This window comes from Globicephala melas, chromosome 21 (assembly GCF_963455315.2).
Source record: "Globicephala melas chromosome 21, mGloMel1.2, whole genome shotgun sequence".
Classification (NCBI taxonomy): Eukaryota; Metazoa; Chordata; class Mammalia; order Artiodactyla; family Delphinidae; genus Globicephala; species Globicephala melas.
Window position 1 is genome coordinate 25768002 of NC_083334.1, and position 21221 is coordinate 25789222.

Below are 21221 nucleotides of genomic sequence, written 5' to 3' on the forward strand. Positions count from 1 at the left end.
TTCAGAAGGATGGAGGGAGAGGGTTGACCTGTGTAAGACTCTGACTCATGAATAATTTGGGGAGGAAGGCAAGCACTGCAGATGGGGAGAAAGCCTGTGACTCAGGGTCAAAGACAACCTAAAGAAAACAATACGTTTCTGGAACGTCTGAGTTTGTGATGTTGAAGGTCACCACTAAGGTCTTGCCCCTTGGTATTTATCCATCCACACTTAAAATACTCCAGCTTCTTTCTCATGGTACTTTTTATAGCTTCTGTTTTCTTGCAGACATAAAATCTGAGCAAAATAATCCCATAGAGATCTGCTCAATACTGAAGGCCGGGAGGATGACTCCCCGGCTGGGTATAGTAGTACTATTGCATTTTGGATTTGTTTGGGTTTTTTTCTGACTTATGCCCAACTTGACAGCCACTGTGCTTCCAGATCCATTTCTCCCACTGATGCAAACCTGGTTTTTCCTTCTTTGGGTTTTGGATTTTTTAGCCTCTCTCACATGGATTGCATCGTGTCCTTAATGTATCAGCATCACCGTGGATTCTATTTCTGCCTTTGAGGATATCAGCCGCCTGCTTGAGACTTAATGAACATATATAATATGAAATATATAGAAACTCAGAGGTGGTCCCTGGGGTTGCTTACACAATCATTTGGGTATAAACCCTTTGGAACTGGTGTTTCTTTTGAACCATTCATGACAATGATGGCCTGTCAGGAGGACTCTGCAATGGCTTTGGGGCTCTCCGTCGTATCAGGGAATAGGCTGGGATGAAGCAAAAGAGGGTAAAGAGAGGAAGAGGGAGAAAAAAGGAATGAGAGAAGAGAGAGGATGGATAAGAAAAATGTGCTGGGACTTCCCTGGTGGTCCAGTGGTTAGGACTCCACACTTTCACTGCTGAGAGCCCGGGGTTTGATCCCTGGTCGGGGAACTAAGATCCTGCAAGCCGAGAGGTGTGGCCAAAAAAAAAAAAAAGAAAAGAAAAAAGAGAAAGAAAAATGTGCTGAGTTGCAGCACCAATGGAGAGGTGATGGATTGTGATGAACAGTCAGAAGCCATCAAACACGTTTTCTTGGGCTTCCTGGTGCTGTTAGCTTCCCCTTTGTCTGCAGAGCACAGGCCCTAGTTTACAGCTGCGACTGTCACACGGAGACAGGATTCAGGGCCATGACAAAGCAAGAAGGTGACATCGGTGACGTCCTCCCTGTCCACAGAGTCTGCCAGTTTATCAGGGAAGGAGCTAAATGCCCATGATGCTTTTTAAACTCGGATCAGTAGGAATCCAATGCCGTTGTTGGCCTGGGGCATGGTAAACAGCTAGTCTCTTTTCCCATGAATGGCTTTGTTGTACAAGCTTGCATGACTGGTCATCAGTTTGTCCTTCTTGCCTCCAGTTTGGTCACATCTAGCCCTCTGGATCTGTGCGTATGGCTTTAACAGAAGATTCACCTGTGAGTGATAAGGTCAAGGGCACTCCAGATGTTATTCCGACGCCCAGGGAGACAGAAGAGGGTGGTAGAATGGAAGTCAGAGGACGGGTTAGACTTATGGGGAAAACATGGCACAACTGGGGAGGCATCAAAGGCCCTAGTGAGAAGGGGGAAAAGCCCCAGTGGGGATGGAAGAATTGATGGGAGAAAGGGGGCATGCGAGGGCACAATTCTTCAACATCAGTTGCCCCATTCTCTCCAAGTCAGTGATTTTCAAATTCTACTCTGAGTTCTCACCGCACTTTAATTAACCATTGTGTCAAGGGTAGAGCCACGTAAGATTTCTTTAAAAGAAGCAATCCACTGCAGAGTTAAAAAAAGTCTGTAATCCTGGACAATGGCAAGCACAAATCCTTTGCGTTACCCAGGTTCCCTGTCCTCCACGACTGCCTCAGCCCGGGAACTAAAAGCACCTGCTACTTTGAGTATCTTCGTAGCAAGTAATCTGCTGCCAGAGCTATGTGGGACGTGGAAGCCAATGATGCTTAGATCCGCACGATCGGAGTTTGTGCCTTGGTTCCGATGCTTCTGTCTGTGTAATTACGAGTAAGCCATTTATTTGCTTTCCAACGCTCTTTTCCTGATCCCAGACTCACAGGGATATACATAGAAAGGAAAGCAAAATGTATTTTGTGAAAGAACTTGGTAGGCAAGTGCTTATCTTTTGATTGATTCATGGTGTTTGCTTGCCATAGATAAGCTCATTGAAGTCGGAATCCTGGTCTGTATGATTATCGCCCAGCTTCTTTCCATTTTTTATCCTTTGAAACATGTCTAGAGTCAAATTTTTCAGTAATGGGAATAGTACTAAGCACAGTAGTTGCCCATCATGAATATTGTGTGCATGGATAAGATCATTGGCTTTGCTCCCAACTGATGTGCAGGTTTGAAAGAAACTTTAGGATTCTCACCCTGTTAAGTCCCAGGTTCCTTGCACTACACAGAACTCTAACCCCCAACCCTTCCGCACTCCCACTTCACATGAATTCTTTGCACTCTCTGGCACCCACGGCGGTTAATCCTTGTGTCTTTTTTTGCATGTCACTCTCTCAAGCTCCAGCTCTTGTAATGTTTCCTTGCAGGCACCCCTGCTGTCACTTCCACACCAGTTGAGCTAAGAGTCTCTCTACCATGAGTTCCTCACCCAAATTAGTGTGCCTATGCCCTTCCCCAAGGCAAGGGCTGTCCTGTCTTCCAGCACCTGGCACAGTGCCTGGCCCAGGCAGCAGATGCTCTAGAAACTCTGAACTGAGTAACAAGACCACATTTATGACTATAAAATTGGGACTTGTGACTATTTAACTTGTGATCAGCTATTGATCAAATTCCACCTGATCAGCCAAAAAATACCCAGTGTCCCTGTCTCTGTGTGCTGTAACACCATTCTACCAAGCTGTGTTGAAGCCTCAAAGGTAACACAAGGCATTCTTACCATCGTTTTGACGTCCAGACAGTGCTATTCAAATTTGCAACACAGACATTCTGGTGCTAACATTTTACTCAGAATACGCCAACACTGACGAGTTTTCCTTGAGATGAAGGGAAGCGGTGAGGGAGGAGCTGGAAAGGTTGAGGCCCACCTGGAAACCACCCGTTTCCCACCTCATTCCCGTGATGCATCCACCAGGAGGCTGCGGCAGGAGCTAGAGGGAGGGCTCTTTGTTTTGCCTGGGAAATGCATTGCATTCCCTGCACTGAAGCAAGCAGGCCCACCTGGAGAGGAGGAACTGGTGCTCTCAGTGAAGAGATCCAACCCTGCAGGGTTGGCAGCAACCGAGCAGGGGGTAGAGGCTCCGAGGAGCAGCTGTTACATCTCAGCGTGTGAAGAGGTGGCAAGAACAGGCGCACCGTGGGGCAAAGGACGCCACCAAGACAGGTAGCGACAACTTCACCAGGACTGTCAGATGCCCAAGTGGCATCTCGGGTCTGCCCTGCCATGAGCACCAACTGTGCCGACAGGCTCCATGGCTCAACTGCAGGGCTGGGAGGGCATCAGACCTAACCGGTAGGTCTGGCTTCTCTGGAAGCATAGGCATCTTTTGTATGTCTGTGACCCACCACTACATTACACTTCGCTCAAGACCTACCAGGAAGTGGAAGGTGCGTTCCTAAACAGCATAGTTGGGGAAACACACGAGTTTGTGTTCCGTTTTACTGCAACATTTTTTTTTTCTGTTTAAGGCAAACAATAATGCCTTCTACTTCTGAGATATTGTCTCAAATGACTTTTTTAAAAAGAAAATAAAATCTTGTAAGTATGAGGAAAAAAAAAAGAGATGCTGGACCATTGGCCCTGCCCTGTTCCACTGAGCGGGGGCCGACCACAGCCCAGCTGCTCCCTGCTTGTGATGGCTACGAAAATTGTTCCTGGCTCTCTCCGTCCATTTTGCAAACGCACGATCAACTCAGCACCCCTTTAAGACGTTGACAGAGCACAGCTGGAGGGCATGGGTGCCAAACCTGAGTGCAGCTGGGAGCATAAAAAGTTAACAATACTTCTAGATGTAGTACACAGGGTAGGATGAGTCAGTGATTGTCAGCTAGTGGGTGAGAAAAAAATGTCTAATCAGGGAAAGAAATCAAGCCTCCATGGTAGCAACGTGGACCTTTCCTGTGTTAAGAGCTCAGTGGCTTGAATTACAAGGAGAATTCTATGAATGACAAGTCTTGGTAGCTGGAATGCTGTGGTACCACACATCAGCTTTCTTTCAAAATATTCTAGAAACCATGTGAATGAGCCTGGCTCGGTCAGGTCTTCAAGCATATTGATGTGAGTCCTAACCTAGCTGAACAGGTAATAATGAATACGAATTCTTCTTGTCAAGGATCAGGAAACTTTGTGCACATGTATGTCTGCTCTGAGCATGGCAAAGTGAGAAGAGGCAGTTCAAGAACCTTGTTCCCTCTGTTGGCAGAAAAGGGCCAATGGACACAAGCCACAACCACAGGCAAAAGGTTAGATAAACTTGTTATTAAATTTAATTTGCTTTAAATACATACCTTTTTCCCACCCTCACCCACTTGGGGGAGGAACAGAAAACCCCTACCCCTTCCATTTGGGGGATTCCATGTATAAAGCCTGAGATGGTAAGGATGAAGTATAAAAATACTATTTACAAAGGGGAAGAGGGTGTCCACCGCGACCTTAATATCCAGACACCCCCATCCCCAGGCCCCCTTTTTGCTCCTTTAGAAAAAACCCCTGGGAATCCTTTTGGGTGTAGACCAAGCCCTTCCTCTGGGGCGGTGGATACTCAAACCCCAACACGGAATAGGAAGCTCTGAGATCAACCGAGGAACAGGGAACGGATAGCACCTCAGATCTCGGAGGGGCAGGGGGCTGCCCTCTACCCCTCTGTAGTCAGCAGGCCGGCCGGCCAGCCTTTGTTTCCATAGGTCCCATGTAAACATTGACTTTTCTTCTGCTCATCCCTGCTCTTCCCATTTCCTACAGAGCCTCCCTCGCTTCCACTGGAGGCACTTGGTTCCTCCATCTTTCCTTCCTTCCCATCTAACCTTCCTCTGGAAGGAGTGGGGAGGTCACAGGTGGGGCAGAGCCCATCTCATCCCTTCTTCTAGGTCAGGGCAGCTTGTCCTCCTCAGCAGAACCGTCAAGGGGGTGTGCTCTAAGTTCTTGGCCAAATAGGAATGGATTTCTTTTCCCAGAGCAGGGACAAGGCGGGCAGATAGTCCAGTACCAGGATACAGTGGTCCTGATGGGCAAGACCATCAGAACTGAGTAGCAGGGAAGCAGGCTTCAGGAAGCAGAGAGGTGGGCAAGTCTAGTCTCACCCTGAGGCCGGAAGACCAGCCCGGCACCCCCGCCCCTCCAGGGGAGCATGCCCATCACCACCCAACAGTCTTGTTGCACTGCGGCTTCGCGGAAGGACCAGGCACCCGTGAGGCTAGAGGTCTTCTCCAGGCCTTGGTATGAAGGCAGCACTCACACCAGCTCATCCAATAGGATCCCGATGCTCTGGGTGGCCTCTGAGGGACCAGCAATGGGCTTGTTACACATGGGGCAGACACAGCGTACTTCCAGCCACTTCACCAGACACCTGCGGGCAAGAGACGACCTGTTTTTCCCTAAGAAGATACCAATCTGCTCCAGCTGTCTTTTCATGGAGCCCAGCTGCTTCTCAGGACAAGAACCTCTCTATCCTCAACCTGGTCTAACCCCTCTGGCTTGCTTGGTGTCCAGACAGGATGAAGGGCATCACCGGCAAAGGGGAGATGGGAGGGGTCGGGATTGGAGGCTCTGGAAGATGCTCCCTGCTTATTTCTTCCAAAGCCACCCCGGGACACACATATCCACTGTGGACACTTACTTGCGGTGAAAGGCGTGTTGGCATGAGAGCACGCCCAGCTCATCCTTCCCCTTGAAGTCTTCCAGACAGACTGCACAGGTCTGCTGTGGGGAGAAAGGGGCCACGTGATAAGAGATGGGGGAGAGCCTCACTCCTCCATCCTGAATACCCAGCACCTCATCCTCCAAGAGAGAACATCCACCCAAGAGAGAACCCACCCTGACAGGCGGTAGCCATGAACCACAGGGGACTGCTTTAGATTTAAGTCGACCCAAATAAGCTGAAATTCAACATTTAGTTCCTCAGTCACACTAGCCACATTTCAAGCGCTCAACAGCTGAGAAGTGGCAAGTGGTCCCCACACCGGATGGTCAGATAGAGAGCATTTTCTATCCTCAGATTTCCACTGGGCAGTGCTGTTATAGAGGAACCTTTTTTTTTAAAACTGAAGTATAGTTGAATTACAATGTTGTGTTAATTTCTGCCGTACAGCAAAGTGACTCAGTTATACATATTATGTTTTTTCATATTCTTTTCCATTATGGCTTATTATAGGATATTGAATATAATAGTTCCCTGTGCTATACAATAGGACCTTGTTGTTTATCCATTCTATATATCATAGCTTGCACCTGCTAATCCCAAGCTCCCAATCCGTCTCTCCGCTACCCCCCCTCCCCTTGGCAAGCACAGGTCTGTTCTTTGTCTGTGAATCTGTTTCTGTTTTGTAGATAGGTTTATTTGTGTCATGTTTTAGATTCCACATATAAGTGATATCACATGGTGTTTCTCTTTCTCTTTCTGACTTACCTCATTTAGGAGGATAATCTCTAGGTCCACCCATGTTGCTGTAAAGAGCATTATTTCATTCTTTTTTATGGCTGAGTAGTTCTGATTTTTAAGCCTTTCTAGCCTAGGACCTTTGGTGAGGGGGCACTTATCAATAACTAAAGGAGGGGGGTCTGCTGTATGGTTTACATTCTTTTTTTTGTGATACGCGGGCCTCTCACTGTTGCGGCCTCTCCCACTGCAGAGCACAGGCTCTGAACGCGCAGGTTCAGCGGCCATGGCTCAGGGGCCCAGCCGCTCCGCGGCATGTGGGATCTTCCCGGACCAGGGCACAAACCCGTGTCCCCTGCATCGGCAGGCGGACTCTCAACCACTGCACCACCAGGGAAGCCCCGGTTTACATTCTTTAAGTCCAGCCTTACATTCCAATATATTATAACCCCTTCAATCCCAGCTGAATTACTCTTCTGGAGGAGAGCTAAAGAAACATTGGAACTTGTGGACATCATGACAGTGGACCCCAAAAAGAGGGATGAAATGAGGCCATGTCCAGGCAGAGTCTTGTGTGTAGTGAGACCTGTGATCCTCCCCACTCATACAACCACACACACGCTCTCTGTAGGAGTGTCCGTGGTTATGGAAGGAAGTCTTGGGAAATGAGTTAGGTGACCCCAAAGGCATAGGTGGGAAAGGAAGAGGAAATGGTGTAGTCCTAAATGAGTCAGAGTTGAGGGGCCCCAGGGAGTGGGTGTGATGCGGGAGGGGAGGGGAATGGAGGGAAACAGGGAAGAACCTCAGGGCTGGACACACGCATCAGATCCAGTCACTACGACAGAGCACACACAAAGGTAACCTCTTTCAGACCAAGACCTGGGGTCTGAGCAGGGGAAAGTCACCGAAATCTGGCATGGAGTGGTCTTACCGTCTTCCCCATTAAGATTATGCCTAGTGGGCTTCCTGGGGCCGTCGGTCACACCATGTATCCAAACCCTTTTGTGATCCTTTTGTTTTATGCCTGCGCTGGTTCAGTTCCAGACATAACGGATTCTGCATATTGATCACCTCCTGGGATGAGTTTTATTTGGCCCAAGGAAATAGGAAGGCAGGGACTAAAAGGGTTCCTGAAAAGGTCAGGCTGAGATTGCTGGAGAAGGTTTGCCTTACCCGCCGGGCACTCCCGCGACCTGTCCCAATGCACTCACCCCATATAACTGTAACTTCTTGGCATCACCTTTAAGCACCACCTGGGGAAAAAAGTGGAGGCCTGGTATCAGACGCAACCAAACACAGGGGCCAGGTGGTATCCGCCGCCAAGGAAGGGAGGGAGTCTTTGGCCCCACACAGGAGTGCCCCCGTGACCCTCCCGTGAAGGAGGAGGGCTTTGGGCCCTGCCTGGGCCCAGCCAGACTTGAGGACGGGGAAAGGGGTTAGCCTCAGAGGGGGCCAGAGGTGAGGCCAAGGGGGAGGCCAGGCCAGCTTAAACCTGCTCTCTCCCCACACCCCCTCCCCAAGCAGGGCTAATAGTGGATGAGGTCTCGGGGCAACACGTAGACTTTATTTACCTCTTTATATCCGTATCGTTCGCTCTGTGCCTGGTTCCGGAGTTTGCTGAGGAAGCAAGAAAGAGGGGAGAGAAGAGATCATTATGTCTTTGCACAAACAGCCATTCAGAGCAGGAGAGGCCGGCTGGCTGCTTGGGGCGTCCTTCTGGGGGTGGGGAGGTGTGCTTCCCATAGACACATGGAGTATGCACGGGACCCTCTGCAGGTCACCAGAGTGGGTTACGGACTCAAGACTCTTACTCAGGTTCAACTGCCTCAAAACGCACTGCCGGCTCCCCCAGATTGGGGGCGTCTCTGCAGAGCGCGCTAATCCTGAGTTGGCCAAAAAGTTCGTTCGGGTTTTTCCATATGACGCGATGGCAGACCCGAACGAACTTTTTGGCCAACCCATAGTTCATTCACCCTCCCTGCTGTCTCTGGTAGGTCACTTCCTTCAGGCTCCCCAAATATACAGGTCAACCATCTGCTCGCTGACTGTATGGAAGATTTTTTTTTTTTTTTTTTTTGGCCGTGCCACGCAGCTTGCAGGATCTCAGTTCCCTGACCAGGGGCTGAACCCACGCCCTCGGCAGTGAAAGCACGGCGTCCTAATCACTGGACCACGAGGGAATTCCCAGAAGTTAGATATTCTTAAGAGGGACATTTGCACCAAGCCAGGGGAGCAGGATAAAGTCTGTTGAGCCTGGGGAATTTTCCACTCAGAGAACACAAGTATTCTGGAACCAGAGCACACGCCTGCCCCACTTCACAGCGCCAGGCCAACACAGGCAATTCCTTCTTTGTTTTCCTCTTTTTGTTTCAAGCTGGTGGCCCGCATACAACTGGACTCTCAATGGCCAAAACACAATGGCCAGAACACGCCGTTACTAATGGCAGGAGCATAATTGTGATGGAGGATTTGCAAAGCCTGATGTCTGCACCAATTCCAAACAACTTCCAGAGGGAGAGACGTCCCTTTTTGCAGATGAGGAACACGGCGTCCAAAGAAGTTAAGTAACTTGCCCAAATGCCAGAGCTGGCTGGCAGCAGAGTCTGGATTTGAATCAAAGTCGATCTGATGACAGAGGCCGAGCTCTCCAACACACACTGTGGCCTGCTTCACCAATTAGGTGGCACATACCATGGTCCTGAGAATATGAGATGGTTTTGGGAAACGCCCTTTCATCAAGCCTCCGACTCTGAATGGCTTACTATGCAGATGGCTAGGACCATGATCACACATTGATCATAATAATTATTATTTTTTTCTGTTTTATTTTCAGTGAGGGAAACCTTCTGAATTACGCAGGGAGCTCTATGTCCTCCTGTACTTGGGGCTTTCTCTCCCACGGCTCATTTCTACCAAAGAGCTGTGTTATGGGAAGGAAACCTGAGAAAACCACCAGGTTAGGTAGGATAGAGGTAGCAAACCACGGCCTCCTGAGAGCCAAATCCAGCTGACTGCTTGTTTCACAGGGCCTAGAAGCTAAGAACGGTACTTATTCTTAAATGGCCGAAAGCGGGAATCAAAAGAATATTTCATGCCATGTTAAAATTATATGAAACTCAAGTTCAATGCCTATAAAATTTTACTGGGGCAGAGCCACGTTATATTGGGTTGGCCCAAAAGTTCATTCGGGGGTTTCCACAACATCTTATGGAAAAACCTGAACGATCTCTTTTTGGCCAACCCAATAGCTTAGGTACCATCTGTGGCTGCTTCCACACAGCAGGGCTGGGTGGTTCAGACAGAGATCATATGACCCGCAAAACCTATAACGTCTGGCCTTTTGCAGAAAAAGATTGCTGGCCTGAGTTAGAGGCAGGGAATCTCCACGAGCCTCCGTCGAAGGGAGCGAGGTCAGATGCCCCAAGAGCAACACCGAGATGCTGGAACCAGAGCAGAGGGGGGTGCAGAAGGTCTGGAAGAGCCGTAGCTGATGCACAGCCAGGGGACAGGTTAAGATCGGGCTGCCGCCACCTCCATTGCTCCTAACAGGAGGTCAGGGGACAGGTGGGGCAGGTGTTCCCCTGCCTTGGTCTGAGGGTGGCATCGGACAGTTTCTGGTCATTGGAGGGTTGGGCTAAGGGCCTAAACAGGGCTTGCACCGTTCCACCCTTCCCTTTTTTTTTTTTTTTTTTTTTTGCACGGGCCTCTCACTGTTGTGGCCTCTCCCATTGCGGAGCACAGGCTCCAGACGCGCAGGCTCAGCGGCCATGGCTCACGGGCCCAGCTGCTCCACGGCACGTGGGATCCTCCCGGACCAGGGCACGAACCCACGTCCCCTGCATCGGCAGGCGGACTCTCAACCACTGTGCCACCAGGGAAGCCCCCACCCTTACCTTTGTACTACTTTCATATAAACACTGTGTCCCCACTTCCAAATGAGAGGGGCGGGGAAGGATGTACCCAAAGCTTAAATGATCAAGTGCGACCTGCCTGATATTGGGTTAATCTGGGGAAGAAAGAAAGTGATCTCATCGCCGGGTGCTCACAGCCGCCTTCTGAGGGAGACGCAGCTGCTCTGTTAGCAGGTATGTACAGAGTAAATAAGGAAGTGGTGAGGAGTTGCTTCCTGACTCAGAACGAGGGGTTGTCCATCTCTTAAGCCTCGCCTGCAACATGGCTACACTTACAGAGTACGTGCAGGGCCTTTCTGCTTGCTGTGTCGTAGGGTGCCTGGGGTGCCCTCCTTCTCCACCCTCCGCCCTTCCATCTGCCGAGCTCCCTTTAATGGTCTCACCTGAGGATCCTCCAAAAGCCTGACTCTTAGAGCCTAAGACTATCTCTCGGAACAGTCAAGCGCTTCAGAGCCGCATTCTATGTTCACTCTGCATGTAGAGTTCCATGTCAGGAAGGTGTAGATTGTGATGAAATGGGGCCAAAATGGTTGCAAGGGAAACAAAGCAAAAAGCGGAGATCCTGGGCCATCCCAGCAGGGGATCGAGTGCCAACAACTCTGGACAGGTGGCCTTCTCAGCTGTTGGGTGAGCAAAGCAACTAAAAATACCCTGAATTCAATGAGACCATTTCTAGCCACTGCCAGTGGGCTCTCCCCAGCTTTTCCCCTTTTGCAACAAACAATGCAGCCAGGTCCCGAAAATAATGGTTCCTTTCCTGCCCAGTTGTACTTCACGGGCCCCTCCATCCTGTGTAGGGCAGAGATCAGCTCCTGCGGTCGGGGGATGGGAGGCAGGGAGACAGAGAGAGGGGGAGCAGAGGCTGGCCTCGGCCGATGAGCTCACCAGGTCAGGAGGGGGGTCACGGGCCTATTTTGGCTGAGGAGGAAACCGAGAAGCAGGGAGAGGAAGTGGCTTCTGTGCTTGTGTGTCTTTCTATATATAGACACTCCCAGGCTGCCACATGCCAGCAAGCCAGGGACAAACTGGCTTCGGGCAGACTGCAGGACAGAGGGCAGGGCGGCAAAGGGGCAGATTACTGCAGGAGGAACAGGTGGCGCCGAGCAGCCCCGCAGTGGGGAAAGCTTCTGGTATCATGTGGTTGCAGCTCTGTTCTTTAACTCCAGCCAAACAAAAAATAAATCAGCCATACCCGGAGCTCCCAGCCCGTCCTTCTGCAGGACCACAATCTCTAGCTGCAAGGCGGTGGCCATGGATGCCACAGCTGTTCCCATTCAAGGAAGAGGAATCCGAGAAGACCAACATCTAGAATCTGAAAGACTCTCCCTAACTGTCATCAGACTAGCTCACCTCTCCATCTTCCTGGATATAGGACCGTCGGCAGATCTGTTACTGTCTGAGCATATGCATTTCCTCACTTATGAAGCAGAAGCAGGCTGATACCGAAACTGGAGGCAAGTTCTGAGAACTAAGTAAGCTAAATGTTTTACAAAATGCTGACCATGATGCCTGGCACACAGAAGGTACCTAGTAGAGAGTAGCTAAAACCCTAAGATCACACCTACCAGTGGCAGCATTGGGAAATGAAGCCCGGTCACCCACAAACTGGCTCAGAGTAATTTTGTAGATTTTCTTCTCTTGACCACGTTTGCAGCCTGGCATGGGTGTGCGTGTGTGTGCGTGTGCGTGTGCGTGTGCGCGCGCGCGCGCGCGCGCGTGCAGGGGCCAAACAGAATTGGTTTTACAGCCTCCTGCCAGCGTCACACAAAAATCTTTGCTATGTCTCCATCTTCCGTCTCCGGGGAGTTGTATAAATTGCTTCATATGGGGAGAGCGCAGTGGTTGGTGGTCAGGAAGACGAAAGAGTTTGCAGAAGAAAACTCAGGCTTGGGGAAAGGGGAGGGGTGGTGAGATATGGGAAATCTACCCTCACTTACTAATTAGATGCAAATTTTAGACTCTACCTCTTCTGCAAAGACTTGTAAGTGGAAAATTCCAGTCCCGGGGACTTTTTAAAGTCCTGAGAAAGAAGGAGCCCAAGGTATGGACGGGGAGCACAAGAGAGCAGGGAGCACAAAAGAGCAGGGCCCACGCGCACCTCCCCTTCTTAAGAGGGAGCTCCTCCAGCCCTAGGAATCCGGACAAGTATCTACTTTCCCCCAGCCTCCTGCCAGGTGAAGCACTCAAACCCACTGGGACATCTCAGTGGGGAACAGGAACTCCTTTTTCCTTCATCTTAATTTAATCTTCTTAGGTGATTTGATCAGACACCAGCCTAGACCCCAGCTGACATCCGTCTACCCAGGCGTTGGGTGATCACGTGTTTGTGTGTGGGGGGTTGTGTGGCTTGGTTATCACAATGGCTCTCAGGACCATTAGCACATTCTAATGGTCAGGGGTGTCCAGTGTTCCCCAAAGCACAAGACAGTCCCATACAATGAGGAATTGTTAATACCAACAGGGCACCCTAGTCAGAAACACTACTGTATTTTCCACTCTGAATACCAGGCATGCCCCACATTTTTTTTTTTCTTTTTTTTTCCCTGCCCCACATTTTTGATAGAAAACAGCCACGAGTTCCCTTGTCTGCAAGTGAAGAAAACAGTTCCTGGAGCTTGGCTAGCACGGCCACGCTCAAGAAGGGATGGTTTTTGGTTTTTTCTCTCTCAAACATAAGAGCTTACGAGGCAGAACAAATAAGCAGCTCTGCAGACTCCAGCTTGCTAATATTAGCATCTGGAGGGATGACAGCAGGACTTCCCAGGAGGGCAGAGGATCATGACATTGGTGTAACGATGCCTCCCGTCCCTGGCCATCCAGAGAGTGTGAATGGGCGGAGAGAGACAGCTAGGGACCACTGATGATATTACCTGGACGGTCATTCTAGGCAACCTGAGAATAACTGGCCAAAGGGTGGGAACGCAGCCCGACCCATGCTGACCTTATCGGCTCTCCGACAACTTGACAGGCTGACGTAAATAGAAACACCAGGCCTCAGGGGCCCAGCCAAGGGCAGGACCAAGGCCTGTCCTCAAAGCAGCGGCCCCGGCTGGAGGCTGGTGACTCTGCGACTGGAGCCTCACTCAGCTCACCCGACCCACGGCCGCCGCCTCCTAGACTCCCCCAAGCCCAGGTCAGCCAGCAAGCCGCCCACCTGATGAAATAGCAGCAGAAGATGAGGCTGAGCATGAAGACGAAGATGCCTGTGCCGAAGATGACCATGTAGATGTTGAGGGGAAGGTCCTGGAAACTGATGGGTGGCATCGAGCAGGACTTGTTGGTGCTCACCAGTCCCAGGCCGCAGAAACACCCTGCAAAGAACAGGGAGGGAAAGTATTACGACAGTGGGAAATTTACCACTGGGGCCACTCTGTGAGCAAGGATGCAGGGAGAAACGGCAAACCTCTGACTCGGGGGCTTACTTTTTTTTTTAATTGGAGTATAGCTGATTTACAACGTTGTGTTAGTTGCTGGTGTACAGCAAAGTGATTCAGTTAGACATATATATATATATACTTTTTCATATTCTTTTCTGTGATGGTTTATTACAGAATATTGAATATAGTTCCCTGTGCTATACAGTAGGTGCTTGTTGTTTATCTATTTTATATACAGTAGTTTGTATCTGTTAATCCCAAACTCCTAATTTACCCTTCCCTGATTCCCTCTCCCCTTTGGTAACCATAAGTTTGTTTTCTATGTCTGTGAGTCTGTTTCTGTTTTGTAAATAAGTTCACTTGTATCATATTTTAGATTCCACATACAGGTGATATCATAGGATATTTGTCTTTCTCTGACTTACTTCATTTAGTATGATCATCTCTAGGTCCATCCATGTTGCCGCAAATAGTGTTATTTCATTCTTTTTTATGGCTGAGTGATATCCATTATGTATATATACCACATCTTCATATCCATTCATCTGTGGATGGACACTTGGGTTGCTTCCATGCCTTGACTATTGTAAGCACTGCTGCTATGAACATTAGGGTGCATGTATCTTTTCGAATTAGAGTTTTCTCCAGATATATGTCCAGGAGTGGGATTGCTGGATCATATAGCTATTTTTAGTTTTTTAAGGAACCTCCATACTGTTTTCCGTAGTGGCTGCACCAATTTACATTCCAGGGGCTAATATCTGTACCCTAGTTCCAACACTTACTAGCTACATGATCTTGGGTAAATTATTTAACCAATCTACGAAATGGGATCATACACACAGTACTTAAACCAGCATCCCCATCTAGGGGATCAAGGATTCAGGCAATGGGCGGAAAATGGAAAACTCATTTCCATCAGGGAGAAGCCTATACAGTGCAGTAGGAAAATGAAGAGCCTTAGGTGAGGAAAGGTACACTTGGGCTCCAATCCCACCTCTCCCTAGCTATGTGACCTTTAGGAAATTAAATTAACCTCGCTAAGCTCCACTTTGTCACAGGAAAACAAGCAATGTGCAGAGAGTACCGAAAACGATGGTGTAAGAAATGCGCTTTGTAAATTGCAAAGTGCAGTTGCAAAGGTCATTTGTCATTATTAAGCTACGGGCTCCAGAAGCCAAACTGCACCAGGGCCAGAATAGAAATTGCTCACTCTGAGGCTGGGCCAGCATTCCAGAAGGGCGCGGGGGGTGAGGGCAGGGAGCTACAGCTAACTTTCACTGGCCACCTTCCCCCTTTCTACTCAAAGCCTTGCCATGCAGTCCCCTAATGGCAGTGGCATCCCCAGAGCTCATCAGAAATGCAGACTCTCGGGCCCACCCCCACTGAAATGACTCAGAATCTATTACAGTTTAACAAGGTCCCTTCAGCTTGGGAAGCACTGGTGGCCACTGGATGCTTCCCTTTCTCACATGACTCAGGGCTAAATCCTGATTGGTCCAAAGGTGGTAATCACCTTGCCCTTGCCAGGGGTTTGGTTTTGGGGTAGGTATGTGACAGAGTTCTGGCTGAAGAAACAAAGAGCAGATCTGTTGGAAAAGACAAGATTTTCTTTTTTTTTTTGGCGGGGGTGGGCGGGTCACATCTCCCCAAAACAGCTGGAAGGGTGGCAGCCAAGTTATAGCTGGAAAGAGAGAAGTTCAATATCAAGCTGGTGGCAGAGAGGACAAGGAAAGAAGAAAGATGTTGTCGGTTGAGTTGCTGGATTAAGCAATCCTAGAGCCACTATCTTGGGACTACTGGTTCTGAGAATTAGTAAATTTTCTATCATGTTTATAAAGAAAAATAAAAGATAGGATTTAACCACAAGCCAGTTGAGTGTTTTTTCCTGTTTGCAGGCAAAAACTATCAATGATCTGAAAGGTAAGCCTCAAACTCTTGGATTTCAGAAAGTGCTGGGACAAGAAGCCTAGACTTTACCATACACCTGCTATCACCCAAGCACATTCTCAAGCTATAACTTAACCTTCGTAATAAGGCCACTGTGAAATGTTACTCCCCACCCCGCCATGGGGAAAAAAGACTCAATCATCATTAAACAATGTGTGTACAGTCAAACAGCTAAGAAAGCCTGGCTTCAAAGCCCTCTGGGGAATCCCCTGGTGGTTCAGTGGTTAGGACTCCGTGCTTTCACTGCCGAGGGCACGGGTTCAGTACCTGGTCAAGGAATTGAGATCCTGCGAGGTGTGCGGGGGTGGGTGAACCTCTAGACTCAAGCCCTCAATGTGGGTTTTAAGTACTTTCCTGACGTCGTGGTTAGGAGACAGATCACCATTAATACACTTTGGAATCCTACACCGTAATTAGCGAAGCAACCCCAACTCAGCAGAAAAGACTGGCTTGAAAGACTGGAGTCATCTTTGACCTCATACATCTCAGCCCTCTTCATCCCCGAGATCAATCTAGTGATCGATATAATGAACCTCCCCCTCCAAACCTCTTTCAGATTGGGTGCCAACTGTACTGCCAAGTCTCTATTCCAGACAGACTTTGGAGCCCAATTCTACTCCAAGTGCCTATTAATTGATGTCTAGTCCCTCCTCTAATTTAGCCCACATGTCTGACATTTCCTTCCACTTGGTTTCTAGCATGTATTTCCCGAACTCATGACTGGCTTCAAGTCCTCCTAAACACGTGTGCGTTGGGTCCCCTCTTTACCTCCCCGACTCAGTATCCTCCAGCATCACCCCAGGTGGGCCAGCCTCCTCTCTAATTCTTGCCCATCTCTATCTTCACCTGCCTCCACACCTTCGTTCACGAAGCTTTCTCTGCCTGAAACTCCCTCTCCTTCCCCAAAGTCCCCCAAACCCGGTCTTTGTGATATTCCAGGGACTCCCCACCCCGAAATCTATAGTGCCCACAGCCTGTATCACGTGTTCCAGCTCTGGCACACTCCGTAACCATCTTATGCTGCCCCACTGTTCCTAGAATCAACTTCATTTAACTAGAACAGGCATTAAGCAGTGATTACATGACAAGTACCACAACAGACACTGAAGATAAAAAAGCAAAGAAGAAAGACAAGATGATTTTATCATCTAGGGAAGAAGACAGACACAAAGGTTTTCATCATACAAAGTGAGGCCCGTGGTAGAGGTGTGATTATACACAATCCTGAGATCAGAGATGAGGGATTCTAACAAGCCTGAGTGCTGCTAGGTCTGAGGACAGCAAAGTGCACTTCTGTACATTCTCCAGTGCCTACCCTCGTGCTTGGCGTGTTTTCAATAACTGGTTAACAGATAAATAACTCCTGATTTTTCTCAAGACGATCTGGTCATCTTGGCAAAAGCTCCCACTTCAAAGTAAGAGACTGAAGTTTGGGAGAATTGCCCAGAAACTGCCCTCAGCTAACAGATGACCAGTCAACCAACAAGTACTGCTGCTGGCTTGATCTATACACCGACCTAGGCACTGTGGGGAGACAAAAAGTAAAAGTAGTTCTTATCCTGAAAAGACTTTTTGGTTAAAGATGGAAAAAAATTAATGAGCTACTAAACTGTGTTCAGCCTTTGCTTCTGAGCCTCCAGCTTGGGTTAGAAAGTTTTCACCACTCCTTCACCCTCCACTTAAATATTTGATCTCTGTGGGCCAAAAGAGATCAATTTTCCATGAAGACATCATGGTGGACTGGCCAGGGAGGGACAGTTTTCTGTCTACTCTGGAAAGGGGCCTTTCGGCTTCTCTTCCATGGAACTCTGTCCTCAATGCCAAGAGGCCTTCTTCCCCACCAGGCACATCTCCCTAACCCTGTCTCATCAGTTGTTGATGCCGTAAGAGGGTCTAACCTTTGCTCTCCACGAGCTGGATCCCGGCATCTTTAGGGTCCCAAAGAACTTCACTGGGTTCCCTGTTCTGGGAACTTGCACAGCAAGGGCCACAGCGAATGCAGAGGGTTTACATGTATTCACTCTGGAGGCACTATGGCCTCAGCACTTTATCAGTTTATCTTGACCATGTTATCTTGCTGAGAGAAGCTTCCCCTGGGGCTCCAGGATTGAGTCAGTGAGTTTGGGACTTTCTGTGATAAAGAAGTATGGGGGAGGGCTTCCCTGGTGGCACAGTGGTTGAGAGTCCGCCTGCCGATGCAGGGGACACGGGTTCGTGCCCTGGTCTGGGAAGATCCCACATGCCGCGGAGCAGCTGGGCCCGTGAGCCATGGCCGCTGAGCCTGCGCGTCTGGAGCCTGTGCTCCACAATGGGAGAGGCCACGACAGTGAGAGGCCCACGTACCGCAAAAAAAAAAAAAAAAAAAGAAGTATGGGGGAGAAGAGCTTCATAGCTGAGAAGAGATGGTCCATTTGCTTGCATTCTGAATAAAAAGAAGTGAGAAAAGTATACCTTGGGCTAAAACCTGACAGTGGAGTAGTTTTTCCTCTAAACTTATAAGGACAGAATACCAACCCCAGGAAAGAGGAGCTTTAGATATTTTTCACAAAAGTGTGCGGAGAAGGATTGCTTCTTCACTGGAGTCAGAAAAGTCATCTCTCTGTCACTTTAAGAAGTGACAAGAGGGACTTCCCTGGTGGCGTAGTGGTTAAGAATCCACCTGCCAGTGCAGGGGACACGGGTTTGAGCCCTGCTCCTGGAAGATCCCACATGTCGCAGAGCAACTAAGCCCGTGCGCCACAACTACTGAGCCTGCGCTCTAGAGCCTGTGAGCCACAACTACTGAGCCTGCACTGTAGAGCCCGCGAGCTTAGAGCCCGTGCTCTGCAACAAGAGAAGCCATCGCAATGAGAAGCCATCGCAATGAGAAGCCCGGGCACCACAACTAGAGAAAGCCTGCACGCAGCAACGAAGAACCAATGCAGCCAAAAATAAATTTTAAAAATTTTTAAAAATTTAAAAAAAAACAAAGAAATGACAAGAACAGGGAACTATATTCAGTATCCTGTGATAAACCGTAATGGCAAAGAATATAAAAAAAATGTCTATATGTGTAATAACTGAGTCACTTTGCTGTACAGCAGAGGTGGACACAACATTGTAAATCAGCTACACTTCAGTAAACAAAAAAAATTGAAAAAAAAGAAGTGAAAAGAAACACAACACTGTAAATCAACTATACTTCAATAAAAATCAAATAAATTTAAAAAAAAAGAAGTGAAAAGATAAAGCAGCAAGTCCTCTGCTGGTCTAAACCCTCACAGGAAAGGGGGCTGCCCAGAAGAAAGGCTAGTGTTAGTGACGGCCACCTTGGTTCTTCTCCTGAAGTCTGTTCCATTGTTTCCCCCGACCTATGAAAGCCTTGACATCAGAATGTTTCGTATCTGAGCAGCGGGCCGGGAGCTGGAGTGACGTCAAGAGAAGGGCTGGCCAAGAAAGACCAGTGGATCTGGGAAACGCTTCTCCTTCCCAGCCAACAGGAATCTTTCCCAGATGCTGGGATGCACCGTCCTTCCTCACCCCACCCCCTCGTCCCCACTCAGGCAATGCTGCCTATCACACACACAGCTGGGTTCATTTTCAGGAAATTAGATCCTACCAGCAAGAGGAAGAGGGGGATGGGGGCCCCCTTATACACATGCTGCCCAAACCCTGCCTTAAAACAAAAGCCTCTTGAAATAATTAATGCAAGATCTGGCAAGAGTCTGCTCTCAATAATGGATTCCCACCCCCCTAACTAGCCAGCCTACCCTACTGAGAGATAAAGCCAGCTGCTTGGGTCCCCCCGGTCCCCTTCCCCCTTTCACCAGAAGTGCCTCCGCCGCGCTCCCCCGTTTCACCAGAAACTCTCCAAGCTTTAGAACAACGCAGTCAAGATCCTAGGGCCACTGGAGGGTATTAGGAGCCGAAGTTTTGAACTGACCCGCCCAGAAGGGTCAGGTAGCCTGGAAGAGGAACCAGACCCAAGCCCAACCTCTATGCATCACCTGAACCGCTAAAAGCCTCAGGTGGGATGAATTTAGCATCACCCAGGCCGGGGTGGGAGGGGTGGTCGGGTCTGGAGGCGCGGCCACCGCCGAGGCACAGGAGCTAGTCTGGCCTTGAGGCCCGTGAGCACAGCTGTCCAGGCAAGCCCTGCTCTCAAGGGTAGCCGGGCGCCGAAAACTCTGCAAGGCTTTATCAATCCAATAAAGCCACGCTCATTAGTCCGGCGTCTTCCACCGTCACAAAGCCCCCTCCGCCGCCGGTGCGAAGCCAACAAAGGCGCAGAGGAAGCCGCCCCGGCGCGCCACCCCGCACGCCGCACTGTATACATATTTAAAATAGCCTGAAAAGTTTCAGGCCAGGAACTTGAGCTCCCTCTAGGAGATCCGAGCCCGAGCGCGGATTTAATTCTCCGACAACCACAACAAAGAACAGAGTTTGAGCGCACAAAGCCAAGGGAAGGGGGTAGGAGTGCGAAGCCGCCACACAAAGGCCGGGAACCCCTCGGCTCCCACGCCCCCCCCGCCGCCCGCTCAAGAGATCCTTCCCAGCCCTGGAGTTAAACCTGAATATTTTTCCCCCCAAATTCCGCGGTGTGCAGAGCAGAGTCGGGCGCCAGGACGCCTCCCCGCCGGTCCCGTTTCAGGAAAAACTTGGCTCAAGAGGGAGAACGAGCCCTCGGATCTGAAGCCTGGCGCCCCGCTCTCCGCGTCTCCGGCCGGCTCCGCGTCCCTCGCCTTCCCGGCCCGGGACTCACCGTTACACCACTGGAATGGGTGCATCAATGAACTCTCGGCTGGCTTCCTCAGGCGAACGAACGCAGGCGGCGGGTCTGGCACGCGGGGTGGGCGCGCCGGCTGGCGGGGTCGCAGGAGGGGCGGATGAGGTGCGCGGTAGCCGCCTTCCTCTGCAAGTCGAACTCCCTCCGCAGCGGGGGGCTTCGGCGAGGTGGGTTTTAGAGCAACAAAGAGGAAAGAAGAGAAAACAAACAGAAGGGCCCCCGGATCAAAGCACCGCGGAGGAAAAGCAGGAAGGGCTCCGGGGCTGGTGGGGGGCGGGGAGCTGCGGGGCGCCGCAGGGCCGGGTGGAGGCGCCCGGTGGGCAGAGGAGGGAAAAGCCTTAGCCCGAGGCGCGATCCAGTTGCCTGGGCGCAGAAGGTAGAAGCCAGGGACTTCGAAACTGACACGGTGCGCGCACGCCCCCCTCCCTTATACTCCCCAGCCCCCTGCCCCGGGAAACTCCGCCCCCTTACCGTCACCCGCCCTCTGGCCAATGGGAGCCTTCCTCTGGTCCCCGGGCATTATTTGCAGGTCTGCCCGGATCGGAGGGTGGGGAGCATCTTTGCTCCTCGGGCGCCTCCCCAGTTCAGCTTCCCAGTCCTTGGGATACTTGAGAGAGAAGCGCGCGGCGCGGTGGGATGGCCGGAG

At 50.1% G+C, this 21221-nt stretch overlaps 1 protein-coding gene across 2 annotated transcripts; it reads right to left on the reverse strand.

Moving 5' to 3' along the window:
- Window positions 1-4441: 4441 nt before the first annotated feature.
- Window positions 4442-20993, reverse strand: RNF122 (ring finger protein 122). Of its 2 annotated transcripts, none has more exons than XM_030833002.2 (6): window positions 20552-20993; window positions 13638-13794; window positions 8144-8189; window positions 7784-7825; window positions 5814-5893; window positions 4442-5543 (listed from the first exon to the last, which is right to left on the reverse strand). In XM_030833002.2, exons 1-6 carry the CDS (start codon window positions 20574-20576, stop codon window positions 5429-5431), a joined length of 465 nt encoding a protein of 154 aa, XP_030688862.1. In that variant the 5' UTR covers window positions 20577-20993; the 3' UTR covers window positions 4442-5428. The 2 variants fall into 2 exon arrangements, with proteins under 2 accessions (XP_030688862.1, XP_030688855.1); XM_030832995.3 differs by having other exon boundaries at window positions 5814-5896; window positions 20552-20987.
- Between the last annotated feature and the right edge of the window lie 228 nt (window positions 20994-21221).

What these genes read in the sequence shown, in the direction of transcription:
- RNF122 (XM_030832995.3), bottom strand. Translation starts at nt 20,576, where the DNA reads ATGCACCCATTCCAGTGGTGTAACG. An exon ending in TTCTGCTGCTATTTCATCAG is followed by an intron (nt 8,190 to 13,637) that starts GTGGGCGGCTTG and finishes TTGCTTCCTCAG; the next exon opens with CAAACTCCGGAACCAGGCAC. An exon ending in AACGATACGGATATAAAGAG is followed by an intron (nt 7,826 to 8,143) that starts GTAAATAAAGTC and finishes TTTTTTCCCCAG; the next exon opens with GTGGTGCTTAAAGGTGATGC.